This window comes from Ornithodoros turicata, chromosome 3 (assembly GCF_037126465.1).
Source record: "Ornithodoros turicata isolate Travis chromosome 3, ASM3712646v1, whole genome shotgun sequence".
In the NCBI taxonomy this organism is placed as follows: Eukaryota; Metazoa; Arthropoda; class Arachnida; order Ixodida; family Argasidae; genus Ornithodoros; species Ornithodoros turicata.
Window position 1 is genome coordinate 37,939,990 of NC_088203.1, and position 14,602 is coordinate 37,954,591.

The window sequence follows — 14,602 nt, forward strand, 5'->3', positions numbered from 1 at the left end:
TTTATCCGCGTCTTTTTTATTTTATCCAAAAGCCAAACAGATCCATTGAAAAGCTGCTTTTTCTCGAAGTGTGGGAAACATGATGATGTTCCAAGATTTCACTCTCTGACAACATGGGAGCATGTATAGACTAGTATGCGTTTGTCCTTCATGTCGAAGTGATCTGCACAAACTTTTACAAATTGTCCAGTGCATCCCCCGAAATGCTGCTGCACTTTCACCGATCTCCAGTAAGCCTTCTCTATTCGAAGACAGTTTGTTACAGCGCTCCAAACCATTTCCCACGTCGAAAATATACGCTTAATAGACGCTACAGTTGCCGGGCACGAAGCTGCCGAAGAAATTGCATAATGTAGGGGACAGACAGTTCTCCTTCAGCATCGCCATGATTTCCCACCATTTTCCAGGTAAAAACTGCTGCGCCGGAAATGTCTCGAGGGACTGTATAGTTGTTTAATACAAAATGTTGACCTTTTACCCTAGGTTGACATTTTAAAGGTTGCCCAACCGCATGAGGCGTGTTACGAAAAGTGAACGAATGAAAAAGGAGAACGACGACGATATGGACCTGTTCTTTCTTTGTTTATTTTTTTTTTTCTGTGCATGCGTTAAGTGTTCATTCTAGAAAGTTTTTGGGTATATTGGCAGGCATGTAAGTTTGTTACTATAAGCTCTTTGTGGTTTTAACTAGGGCTGTGCGAGTAGCAAAATTTTCGAGCTCGAGTCGAGTTCGAGTAATACCAAATCACTGTTTCGAGTATCGAGTCGAGTACTTAGCGTACCATTAAATGATAGGTATAAAATGAGATATAAAATTGTAAAAATTTTATTGAAACAATGTGCCATCTAAGTACAAAACTGCTGAATGTCTGTTACAACCATAAGAAGCATGTTGAGACTTACAAGTTATTGTGTAGGAAAACTAGTTTTTCTACAAGATGTGGTTTAAGACATTCTCTTCTCGTGGTCACACTGTTCCCCGAAGATGAAAATGCCGTTCATTTGGAACAGAGGTGGCCGGTATGGCTAAGTATTCCCTGGCCAGCCTTGAAAGTTGCGGGTACTTGTGTGACCCTCTCTGTACACTTCCACCACTGAAGAGGATCCTTCTGTCGTGGCAGAAGGCCTTCCTCACAATAGTCACTCATTTCTTTCTCGATGGGTAAACGTCCGGATGCAGGAACGTTTGAAGCTGGCTTGTCAAAAACCTCCCAAACCCCTTGTGATGAGCTAGTGCTTGGTCGGGGTACACTTGTTGGGAGCTCAGAAATATCCTCCATAAGCAGTGCATCACAGCGGTGGTGGTGGTGGTGCTGCACAGCGTCTTTAATCCATGTCAACTTGTGGGTACTTGTGATGTACACAGCTCCTTTGTAGCGAGGGTCCAAGAACATGGACATAGCAGCAGTTTCATCAAGATCATATTGTGGGAACCGTGCAGTAATAGCTCTGGCACATATTCCAGCAAAGATAGATTTGTGTTTCTGTTGTGACAGGCATTCTAAAAGCCCATGAATTATGGGTATTTGGCTGGGTAACGTGGCATATTTCTCACCACTCAGAAGTGTTGTGGCATCATACAGGGGCTTCAACATCTCCACAAAGTCAGCAACTTCTCTCCAGTCTGAAGATGAAAAGCATTCAATGTCTGCATCAGATGTTGCCAGCTCGACAGTAATGGCTTCTTTAAGCTCCAGGAGTGTTGAAAGCATCAAATACTGGCTATTCCAACGTGTGTCAACATCTTGCACCACATGGAGATCAGGTTTTTTCATTTGCAGCAACATATCATGCAACCTTTTTTGTGCTGCTGAACTGTGTTTGTAGTGTCCAAATATTGACCTGCCTTTTTTGCATAAGGTACTTAAAGTCGAGCACTCTTGTTTGGCATCATGAATTGCAAGCTGAAGCGTATGAGCAAAGCATGAGCGTTCACTCAGTTTCAGTTTCTTTACGGCGGCACGAATGTTCCTTCCATTGTCAGTGACAATATAAAGTTTGTATTTCTCATTGAGTATGCCCCATTCTTCACACAGTGAATTCAAAGCAGCAGCAATATTGTTACCTGTATGTTTCTCGGGGAAGTGTCTCACGTTCAGTAAATACCTCTTCATGGCGAAGTCAGGCGTCAGAAAGTGGCATGTGAGGCTTATGGATGAGTCATTAGCCCTCGATGTCCACATATCTGATGTGAACGCAAAGGAGCACACTACACCGTCCATCGCCGCGCGAAGCTCGCTGTCAACGCGTTTCCCCGTGTCGTCGTAGATACGTGGAATCAGAGTGCGTGAAACAGTAGTACGCGAAGGCAGCTCGTAGTTGGGTACAGCTTCTTTCGTTAAAGCACTGAAGCCCCTGTCTGCTACTATAGATAGCGGCTGATAGTCCAAGGCTATAAGCTCAGCTACCTTTCGATTCAGGGCTTTCACCTTGCTTGCTGGCAGCGGTTCATTTTGTTTCAAAATATCTGTTATCCTTGGCTGCTTCGCCGAACGGATGCTGTCCCCACTTTTCTTCCTATATTCTACTATTGCTACAGGGTGAGCATTCAAATGTCGCACAAGGGCCGTCGTTGAGCCTGTTGGCGTCTTCAAAGTGCTGGAACACGCATTGCACGAAGCGTTCGTACTGGAAATTTTCGCTAAGTAGTCCCACACAAGGCTTTTAGCCCTTTTCGGTGGTTGTGCAGGTGCACTGTCGTCGCTTTTGTCAGACATTCCTGAGTTATCTGAGTAGAACCGGAAAACACTCAAAAAGACGCTTCCGTCGAGGAACCGAAACTACGAAATGCGCTCCACCCGCAGCGCGAACGTTCCATAGCGCAGTAGCCAGTTGAAGCCGGTTTGCCATTCATAGCCACTACTCAGTCGTTAGCCGAGTCGAGGAAAGCTGAAGCTACTAGTGAAAACAAGATGGCGGAATTTTTGATACGCATTATTTTCGCTTGCACTTCCTGCACCAGATCTGAACTGGGTTATTTGCGTGCTGCACTTTCCTGTTGAAAAGAAAAGCTTTACTAATAAAGTTCCTTTCAGCTGGAAAGTGCAGCTCCCGAAAACACGTCCTGCGTGGAGTCCAAGGTAGTGCAATCCAGTGCAAGTGAAAAGAATGCGCTTACTGTAACGGCGATGACGGCTGCGTAGAATGCGTGTTTCCGAATGGTGGAATCGTTGTAACAGGTTATAGGAGATGATCTGAGAGATTTTGGATATGGATCTAACGCGAGCTCGAAACGATATCGAGTACTCGAAAGTTGACGAGTCATCATTTGTCGAGTCGAGTATGAGATCGACTCGACTGGAACTCGAAATTTCGAGTACTCGCACAGCCCTAGTTTTAACTGAATAAGATGCCCCTTTCTTCGGACACACTTGCAGTCACTAATCGGAAGTGGTTGATCCTCTGATCGCTACCGCATCAAGGCGTTTTGCGAGTTGCAGAGCGCGGTGCTTTTCTCGGCGGCAAGCAACGCTGACGAACAATGCCCGAAGCTAACCGCATGCAGCCTTTGTACAAAGGCAGATGGATGGCGTCCCGTGCGAACGTTTCCGTAGTCTTTCAAGGAAAGAAACTCTATGTAACATGGTAAACACTCTTATTCCAAGTGAAAGAATCTCACAGGTGATTTTGAGTGATAACATGTTATAACGAACAAGATACTGAAGCAATGCACACTCACGAAGCCATTTGTTGTGAATCCCGATCCCGCAGTTCACAAGGTACCCAAATGCGCGGAGCGAACGCAGCATTTCGGTTTTCTTTGTTAGACCCTCGCACAAGAATTAACGTTTTAACATCCGCAACAGTCTTCTGTTGTTGTTGCTTGAACTTGTGTTGTTGTTTGATTTTCTGCCGAACGCGATGCAGTCGAGCAGTCTGAACAATATCCGCGCAGCCATCTATAGGGTCTCCCGAAAACTGGCGTGACCGGTTGAACCTAACCCGATGCCAATCTTTGCGCGCGTACCCCCAGCCTCTTTCGCCGCCCACACTTAATAATGACCTTCACCGCATAGTACGCTCCCAGCCAACCATCACACCGAATGACAACGTTCTCACCCATGATTTGATGCAAACTGGGGGCGTACGCCATTTGGCAAGTATGAACGACCACTCTAGCCCCTTGCACTCTCTGACGAACTCACGCACCCTCTACGGCTTTTTTTTTTTTTTGGTCTGGCCGTAGTCGTGACAATATCCACTTCTGTGTGGCTAATTACGGCGAGCCGATGTCTGTTAAAAGCTGAGTGAGACCACAGTGGTCATAACCCCTCTGCTCCTTTCACGACGTGCAGGAATTCGTCGATGTCCCCATAAAGCCTCTGCATCCGAGAAACAGAGGACCGGAGAAGGTTATCTGAAAATAAGATGAATTATGTATTCAGGGTGTCTACCAAACTGCAGCTTTCAAATTCCCTGACTTTTCCAGGTTTTCACTGACTATTTCAAGCGAATTCCCTGACAAAAACAAAAGAGAACTTGGTGCCTGCTCATACGTTTTGATACCAGATGCAACGTAAACAGACCATTTATTAAGTATTAGTGAGGCTACCCTACTTTTCTGCGTCAGAGCTTGTCATACTGGTGAACTGCTACTCGCAGTAACGTTGCTGCGGCATCGCCTCTCAACCACCGGTCCGCACTCGCGATTCGCCGCGCATCATCACGGCACTTGTCTGCGATTTTCCCTGACTTCAGCTGCTTTTTAGCCAAATTTCCTGACAATTCCCTGACTTTTCCAGTCACATCAAAATTCCCTGACTATTCCCTGACTATTCCCTGTTTTCCAGGTTTTCCAGGTTGGTAGACACCCTGGTATTACTGATCATATTCCCCCTGTCAGACTACCTAGAACATGTTAGTAAGTGCTGAAACGTCGCCACGCCAGTGCTGGACAGCTGTTCCGGCCTTATTGGACCATCGTCAGCAGTACGCAGGAAGGCAACGCAAGGTATATCTAAACAGGTAGCGCAACTCCCATAGGCCCCTGTGTCTTCAGAATGACGCCATGATAGAGACGGTCAGCGCCATCTATCGGTTGCGCGGACTACTACGATTGTAAATAAATGACGTCAGAGGTGACGTCTCGCAGTATGAATGATAAGTAGTGCAATTAGCCATGGCACGTTTACGTTCGCGCACTTCGTTTGCGTTGTATTCTTTTTTCCTCGCCCAGGCCACACATACCAGAGGAGAACAAACACAAATAAATCATATCAAGTTTAATCAAACATATCAATTCGAAATACATATAGTTATCACAGATTTTGACAACTCGAAACAGAAGGGCATCGTGATGACCGCACAGAAATTTGGAAGGTTCACTTAAGGTCCATTTCTCACCTAGAGCTATACGTACAGGTAGTGATTAGACGTCTGCATTTACTCAACGAGTGGCCATTATAGGTCCATTGCAACAAAACATGAAATCGTTGGTGCACAGCTGATTCCTGCTAACACTCACGCTATCAAGGCGGCTCGTCCCATGTTTTCTTTTTTACGCGGTGCCAACAACAGGGGATGCATTGTATTCATCTGTTCACACGTGTAATTCTTGGTCTACAGCTCTGAGATGTGAACGCCGCTTCCTGTTTAACTGCAAATGTGTACGAATTTCATATTACAATGCACGGACACACGGCACAGATACAGATATGCACGGAAACACACTCCCACTGTGGCACATGCGCAAAGAAGCAGGATGTGGAAATGTACTCGGGTGGTAGATGATTTCGTATACGTGCAGGAGTGGGGCAACAAAGTTTTTTTCACACTGAAATTATGAATCACTTATTAGTACACACACAACTCATGCCCAAGTTGTAAAGATGGTAGCCTGGCCGATGCGTCTGATTCGATACAATACGTTCGATTAGGCCTGCACTCCCTGAACCAGTTCCGGGCGGTGCAGGGCCAGTTCTGAATTAGCGCTGCACAAGGCCAATTTAATTAAACTCCAATTTAATGGTGCAACACTAGTGCCGCCGCGAAACGAATATCGAAGTGCAACGCTAGTGCAGGCCTTCTGCTCTGCGCGAGTCTTAATACCGCTACGGATTGTAAGAACACGTGTGACATTTCAATCACATGTGCATTGCTGCTTTTTAATTTCGAACACAATGAACTGTTCAACAATTGTGCAAGCATCCGTGGAACTTGTGGATTCTGACAGCGAGGACGAAGAATTCGACGACCTGGTAACCGTGATAGCGTTGAATCTTCTGCGAACTGGCAGGAACCGTGTACCAATGTACACCGAAACTGTAGTGAACCGTTATTTCGACTTCGAATTCAAACGTCTCTTCCGGCTCTCTCGGGATGAGTTCGAGAATTTACATTAACTATTATTTGACTTGTGTCGTCTGCTGCCATTGCCACCATTACTCTGCACTACCGTTGAACTGACCCCTGCGGTAGTGCAGAGTTTCCTTACACTAGGGCTACACTTGGCGTGCACTGGTTTGAAACGAACGAGACGGTGCAGGGGGCGCTCGGGCTGCACTGGCGAAACGAACGGGCGAGTGCAGCACCACCGGAAGTGGTTCAAGCAGTGCAGGCCTAATCGAACGTACCTTTGGTATTTTCGCCTGTTTTCGCTATCAGTTTAGATATACCTTGGGCAACGTTTGAGCGGATGACGTCTGAAGGTCACGTAGCACGTAATTTCTCCCGTCAGGGTGTGGAAACACACCACTGAAAGTCCAGTGCAAAGTCAGTGAAGTATGTTAGGGGGAAAATTAGCCGGAGATCTTTGGCTGCACGCATAGCATATGTTTGTAAATGCTCAAACGTTTCCAAGCCAGTACTGGACAGCTGTACTAAAGCTGTACTGTACTTGACAGCTACCTAGAATATCGTACCTAGCACAGCTACGCCGGCGTTCACGCGGGGAAACTTTTTCCAGCAACTCGGAGCAACTCGAACCGACGTCTTATGAGCAACCTCAAGACTTCGCCTCTCCGTGTTCTCACGCAGCAACTCGATAGCTCCTCCCACCGGCAACCATATTTCGCCGAGAGAACATCATCCGCAAAAAAAAAAAAGAATACTTTTGTGAAACTCTTACATTATTTAGTTAAAAAATTTATCACCAAGCTGTGCTTACACAGTCTTTCAATAAATACAATTTGTTCAAAGTACAATTTTGCAAGTACAAGTACAGGATTCGTTGTTGACTGCGGCAGTGCATATTGCTTCGTCTTTGCGGCATTGCAAGTTTTGCTTATCTCCTATCTGTTGTTGCAGTTATACTGTGGCCATCACAATCCCTGGTCCTATCGCCTTTTGTATACACCTGGATCAACAGCTGGGAACAACGCTTGGAACCGCTGCGATCACCGGAACATCACCCGTCACGTCCGCTCGAGCTGATGCCGCTAAAGGCGCTTATATAGCCCGGCGTAAGGGTCAGTTCTCACTTGGCGACGCCCGACGCGGCGTTGTGAGCGGGCGGCGGAAATAGACGCGCATTTCCGGAGTCGGGAGAGGAGAGACGTCGAGCCAAAAAGACTGCCATGCCGACCTTCTTTCACGACGTCGGCGAGAGCTGCCGAGAACGACAGCCTGCGACCAATTAGGTGACACAGAAAGGCCACGGCTCCTGAGTTTTCGTCTGCTTTGGACGACGGAATGCCACTGTGGTGGAAACATGAAAATCGTGCGCGCTGAGGGGGCGGAGGAAATGCGCCTCTACTTCCGCCGCCCGCTCACGACGCCGCGTCGGGCGTCGCCAAGTGAGAACTGGCCCTAACTGTGCTGCGCGTCCGCGCGCTGCACAGTTGCGCTACGCCCAGGGAAATCGCGCCCTCTATACTCTAGCGACTAGCGCGGCCAGCGGCATTCAACGCGCTAGGACGTCTCCCGCGCAGAATAGAACATGTTTTATTTTCTGTCGACCCCGCTCGAGCAGTCACACTACCGCGACTTTGCGCATGCGCCACTGCCGCGGCCCACTGCTGACGCCCGTCTGGCTATAAACACATATTTCCCGGAGGGCTTGACGTGGCGTGTCTGACTTTTGCTGTCGCTGACTGCGACGCCAAAAGCGTCGGACTATATCTGCGCTTTTAAAGGACTTGTCGACGTTGTGTAGCGTCATTTGTTGTTGACGCCGCCAATGCGTGTTGCCTCGTCTTTGCGGCATTGCAAGTTTTGCTTATATCCAATCTGTTGTTGCAGGTGAGCAATTACTCTGAACTATTTGCACTTTTTCCGCAGTCCACAGCGCTACGCTTTCTCTTCGTATGCATGCGACCTGCTTTTTGTACTTAAAATGTCTACTAAGGACTTTTCTAAGTTAGCCGAAGAACTGAAGCTTGACATGAAAAACTGCTTCAAAGAAATGCAAGATACGTTAGAACGGGGTCACCGTAAGGAAATTCGAGACATGAAAGCGTCAATGGAGCACATGAGTGACTGCTTTGATGAAATGTCAACTAAGTTCCTAAATATGTTCGACGTGCAGCAGCGTCTGAAGAGCGATAACAGTGAACTTCGCAAAGAAAATAACTGTTTAAAAGAGCGCCTCAGAGCAATGGAGATCAGAACCATCGAATGTGAACAGTACATGCGAAATCGTAATCTCGAAATTAAGGGTGTACCTCCTGACGCACAGGTCGACATCAAAAAGGTTCTGACCCAAATTGGAAATGCTATCGGTGAACCGATAACAGACAGCGACATAGATATATGTCATCCGGTACCCATCGCTAGTAACATGGGTAAGAACATGATTGGACAGTTTAAGTGTCAGCAAAAACGAAATGTTGTGTTGGAAAAAGCAAAACAATGCCGATTATCCACTTCGGATCTTGGCCTTTCTACAAGCTCCCCTATTTTTGTAAATGAGCACCATTGTCCAAATCTGAAAAAGGTCCTTGGTGTCGCGATCGCTAAAAGAAAAGAATCAAAGATAGCTCACGCGTGCACGGACAACGGTAAAGTTTTTGTACGTAAACAAGATGACAGCCCTTCGATATCTGTGCACTTCGAGGAAGACGTTACAAAGATATCCGGTTAGTTTTATCGATGACATTTTGGCAGTCACTGTCTTGTTCTGAATGTATTTATTGCCAAAAGATATTGTCAAACCTGTGAACACTCACTCTTTTGTGCATATCAACGTTCAGTCCGCTCGGAATAAGTGCGATGAACTTGGTTTGTTTTTCCACTGCTTCAACTTTACTTTCGATATAATTATGGTTTCGAGACGTGGTATCAGGATCAGGACGATAGGTTTACGCTGCCAGGTTATCAGCAGTTCTTTATAAATAGACATGGCAAACTGTCCCGTGGTGGCGGGCTGTCCCTTTACGCCATTGAAATTATATGTCATATGAGATGTCAGAAGAAGAATAGTCTCTGTTCGAAATATCGGCGGCTTCTGTCCTGAGGCAACTCCCTTCCTACATCTCTACCGGTTCGCTGGATTTCTACCCATCTACGTCATATTTGCTGTTATCTGATTTCACATTTATGTGTAGTGACGCGGAAACGTTGCCTATGAAACGTGGTAATCAAGTTCACGCAGTGGTATACAGACCACCTTCAGGCAATGTTTACGCCTTTTTTTTTTTCACTATCGAGAAACTTTTTAGATTCACAGCCGAAAACAAATATCTCATCAATCTCGGTGGTGATTTCAACATTAATATTCTTGATGCTGTTCTAGTAAGCACTTTTTGCCTTTCCAATGTCATTTCATTACCCACACGTATCACCGAAAACTCCGCCTTGTTTGTTACCAGTGCTAATACTGACAATCTCAGGGCAGGCATTGTAACTAGCAACATCAGTGATCACTTGCCAATATTTATGTTTGTGGATGCGTACTCCCGTTTTATTAAACGTATTTCATTCCTGAATCTTCGTCATATAAGTGTAGTGGGGCTCGAAAATTTCCGTAAGATTGTCTGCTCGCATTCAGTCAACTGGAGTTCAGTGTTCAGTCACGACAATGCGAATGAGGCATATAACGACTTCTTCGTAAAGATCAAACACCTGTATGATGTGTATTTCCCTGTTAAAATCATAAGGACTAGTTGCCATGTGCGGAAGCCCTGGATAACAACACGACTGCTTTGCATGATTCACGAGAGAAATAGGCTTTATAAATGCTTTGCTCGCTCTAGAGAGCCCTGCGCCTTAAAATAATTTAAATTTTATAGAAACGTCGTGAATAAGGCCTTGAAACATGCCAAAGCGGCTTATTACCACGGTCTCTTCGAGAGATCAGGCAATAATTCCTCTGCAAGCACGTGGATAACTTTGAATAGTATTTTACGTCCAAACATACCCAGACCATGATTATAAACGGAGAGCAAGTAAGTGGTACATCTCTCTGTAGTCATTTTAACCAATTCTTAGTAGATGTTGGGCTCAGAAATAGGTCGGTATGTAATACAGCAGATGCCTGTACGCATATTCATAATAGAATTACGGACTTAATCTTTCTTTTTCCAACCACTGCAGAAGAGGTCTGTTCATCGTTCCTTCAATTAAACAACAGTAATGCTCGTGACTGTGAGGATTTGCAAGTCAAACCAATTAAACGTGTTATTGACCTATTAGCTCAGCTCCTTTTTTGACACACATTTTCAACTTGTCTTTTACAACCGGGGCTTTCCCTTCTATGATGAAAGTGGCTAAGGTGATACTATTAAGTAAAGGTGGAGATCCCAATGTATTTGGTAATTACAGGCCAATATCCTTATTACCAATATTTTCGAAAGGTTTTGAACATATTGTTCACAAGAGATTGTCGGCGTTCTTTGAAAAATATGATGTCATTACTGACCGTCAGTTTGGGTTTCGTAAGTCACGTTCAACGGAGACCGCACTCTTATGTCAAAAAGAACAAATCATTCGCAACATCGAAAATAGGCGATTTACCTTAGCATTCTACATTGACCTCACAAATGCGTTTGACCTTCTTGACCACTCAGTATTACTAACAACAACAACAACAACTACATGAATGATTATCGGATGAGGCAGTATTACTAAATAAACTAGAAAACTATGTAATTCGTGGTAATGAACTTTTGCTTCTTTCTTCGTATTTAACTTCACGCGAGCAATGTGTCTATATAGAGGGATATTGCTCCGATAAACTAAAAATCCTGACCGGTGTTCCGCAGGGCAGCAGCCTAGGGCCCGTGTTGTTTCACCTGTACATTAACGACATTGTTAATGTGGCATCCGATGCTACGTTTTTATTTATGCAGATGATACTGCTATATTTTCCTCTGGTGCCACAGTTGATGCAGTAACTCGTACGGCAAACACCGGCCTTCAGGCAACAGGTCATTGGGTAAAAATTAAGCATTTACTTATAAATACTAACAAAACGAAAGCTGTATATATAAGCCCCCCCCCCCCCCGCCAAAAAAACAAAAACAAAGTAGTAAATAACTCAGTTGATGTATATCTGGGCCATGATCAGATTGAAATTGTAGAGGTCGTTAACGTGCTTGGTGTATATTTTTCCGAGGAGCTATCCTGGGAGTGCCACATATCCCATGTAAAGGTCAAAATATCAAGATCGATAGGAGTTTTGAACCGTCTGCGTCGTGTCCTGCCTTTGTGGGTGAAATTACTTGTATACAATTCACTAATTTCTTCTGTCTTGCGACTTTAAGTCTGAGGCACTGGACCATTGAGACATAACCAGTTTACTTGACCCTACAGAAACGGGCGGTTCGTATAACAACCGATGTACCTTACGATCCACACACACAGCCTTTGTTTACCACTTTCAAGATAATAAAGATAACCAGTATGCACAACTATCATATGTTCAAGTCTTTTCTAGGTGCTACACGACAACATAATAATGTTATGTTATCCTGGATTGCGTTACGACACTTGTCACAACGTACTCGCCACTCTGACAAATCGACAACACCCAGGTTTAGGACTAACTACGGCCATCAGCCCCTGTCTTATACGCTACCGTATGGTTTGAACAGACTTTTTCTTACCCAGAATGTGTATATCAAGCACCTCTGCTTTTCTTCCTTAAGATCATTGTTTATGTAATTTGATATTTGGAATATCAGCTCAATTTCTTGTTATTTTCTACACAATGCCATTGTAGTATTCTGTCATAGTTGTGTTAGTTTTAAATGTCTATTCTTATGTCCGATAGCGTTCCATATTTCGCACTAAATAGATTATCTGGTTCATTTGCTGCATGCCGCCGCGACGATCATGTTATAGGGGTAATGCCCTCGTCAGGCAGCCTCGTGCTGCTTTTTGACTTCCCCCTGATTGTGTTTTTTGTGTGGAAGTTGCAATAAAGCATCGTTTATCGTTAACAAAATTGTAGCTGGGATGAACGAGAGCATACCACATGGCCATACCTCCAGTTCCAGCTCCTTCGTCTGCTGCGTGTCGATTCTCGTTCTAGGATCTCGTTCTTTAACCTGTTAACCCTGTACATTTTGCGTGTCTTATATTGTATCATATTTCCTATTTTGTTTGTTATTTTTGCAATACGCGTGCATAATCGTTAACTCAGTGTTTCTCAGCGTAGTTTCTTTTGTTCGGTGTAGTGCGTTTCCTGTGTTCGGTGTACATACAATATTTTGTTTCGTTTGGAATTGAGAAGCTATGAATCCCTCGCCGCGAAAGCGCAAAGCTGCTGCTCTGGTTGTCACAATGCTGCCTGAGCTTTTGGGTGAAGGCAGTGAAATGTCGCCAGAAAAGGAAGAGTCCGTGGTTGAAGGCGATATTGAAGGCCCATTTAGAAGTTGGCGGGCAAAACAGCCTACTTCCTGCGCATCGGCTTAGCGACGACGACTTCAGGGGCTACCTGCGGATCATCTCGACTGATTTCGAAATGCTTACCTCCGGCATCCGTGAGGCTGTGGAGTGTGAGGACACTTTGATGCGAGCGGGTTTAACGGTAGAGGAGCAGCTGATCATAACGCTCCGTTTTTTAGCCACAGGTAATCAGCGTTTATAGATGATTGCGTTGTGTTCCCGTTGAGACGTACTCGGTTCTTAACAGGAGAGTCGTTCCACTCGCTTCATTATCAGTACTGCGCTGCTACCAGTACAGTCCACAACAAGATGAAGAAAGTCTGTGCAGCTTTGTGCGACTACGTGATTCCCCGGTGAGTTAGGACATTGTACTCAACTAGAGTATGGATTGCAATATCAAGTAAGTTCAGTGTGATGAATGTAAAATGTAATTCTGAGGTGCATGAGGCTGCCGGCTACCAGTGCTCAGTGGAACGAGGTTGCCGACAATTTTTTTTGCTCGTTGGCACTCCCCCCCCCCCCCCCCCCCCATTGCCTCGGTGCTATAGACGGCAAGAATATCAGAATTCGGTGTACTCCAAAGGCTGGCTTTTCGTTCTTCAATTATAAGGGCCACCACAGTATTGTGCTCATGGAAATTGATAAGAAGGTATAGTACAAATAATCCTAAAAGAAGCAAGCAACATTATGTTTATAACCAACCAACAACACCCGGCGTCGGGAACTTGGCGCCCACATCGCCCGGCAGCAGCCGCAGTAGCCCACTCCTGCACTAACGGTTGGGTCGCCGCAGGAGGGAGACCCCCACGTATAGCTGTGCCTGGCTTTCCCGTGTCTGGGGAAAAGGGAACCCTGGCGGTTGAGTGGACCTGGAGGTTGTTTAGGACCCTTCGGGGCCCCTCCGGAAAAGCAACACACCGCTTTGGCCCCTATTTCCCATAGACGGGAGGTCCGTTCTCGTTCTCTCTCGGGAGGTCCGTCTGGAAGGCCCGGCCAGGACCATTCAGCTAGTCGCCATCTCCATTTAAATTTCATTGCTTTTTCTTTCTCTACTTCTTCGGCCTCTACCTTCCCCTTTTCACCTTCTTTGGCGGCAAGGGTCAACCTTGGGCAGTCTTTCATTCTCCAGAAGCCTCACTTGGGTATAGTGCACAGGCAAGTGTTAGCGTGTGGGACACGTTCCCTTGGTTGCGGTCGGTGGTGGCCGACACACCCTTTGCACTGAATTCAGCATACACTCCTTATGGACAAACCAAACCCAAAAACACTGATCGGCGCCCAAAGCGGCACCGCACCGAGGACTTCACAATGAGTTTCTTTGAAAGCACTCACGAGTCGTGGTTTCCTAAATACCTAGTCATCCATGCAGAGAATGAAACAAAGTCGTTTGCAGGGCTGTCCCCATTTCTTGTGGCTAAGACACTTGAACAAGTGGTTGGGAAGTCTTACAACGCAAGGAAACTGAACACCGGAGATATACAAGTCGAAGTGCAAACCAGGCAACAAAGTACAGCGCTCTGTTCACTAAAGACCATTGGAGGAACCCCAGTTTCTGACACAGTACATCGCAGCTTAAACACAGTGAAAGGGGTCATATCTGCTAGTGAGTTGCTACCACGTTCGGACTCTGAGATGACGGAGGGCTTAAAGGACCATGGGGTAATCAATGCAAAGGGGATCATCATACGCAGAGAAGGAAAATAAATATCGACACCACATGTCGTTCTCACCTTTGAACTCCTTAAGTTGCCTTCCAGTATCAAAGCAGGTTATGTCAGCTGCCCAGTACGCCCGTACGTCCCCAACCCGAGACGCTGCTTTAAGTGTCAACGGTGTG

The 14,602-nt window shown here is 45.7% G+C and overlaps 1 protein-coding gene across 1 annotated transcript; it reads right to left on the minus strand.

Annotated features, from left to right (window-relative positions):
• Nucleotides 1-998: 998 nt before the first annotated feature.
• LOC135389331 (zinc finger BED domain-containing protein 4-like) lies at nt 999-2,717 on the minus strand. The gene has a single exon (XM_064619394.1). It carries the CDS (start codon nt 2,715-2,717, stop codon nt 999-1,001), a length of 1,719 nt encoding a protein of 572 aa, XP_064475464.1.
• Between the last annotated feature and the right edge of the window lie 11,885 nt (nt 2,718-14,602).

Excerpts from the sequence above, each read along its gene's own strand:
- LOC135389331 (XM_064619394.1), bottom strand. The coding sequence starts at position 2,717 with ATGTCTGACAAAAGCGACGACAGTGCACCTGCACAACCACCGAAAAGG.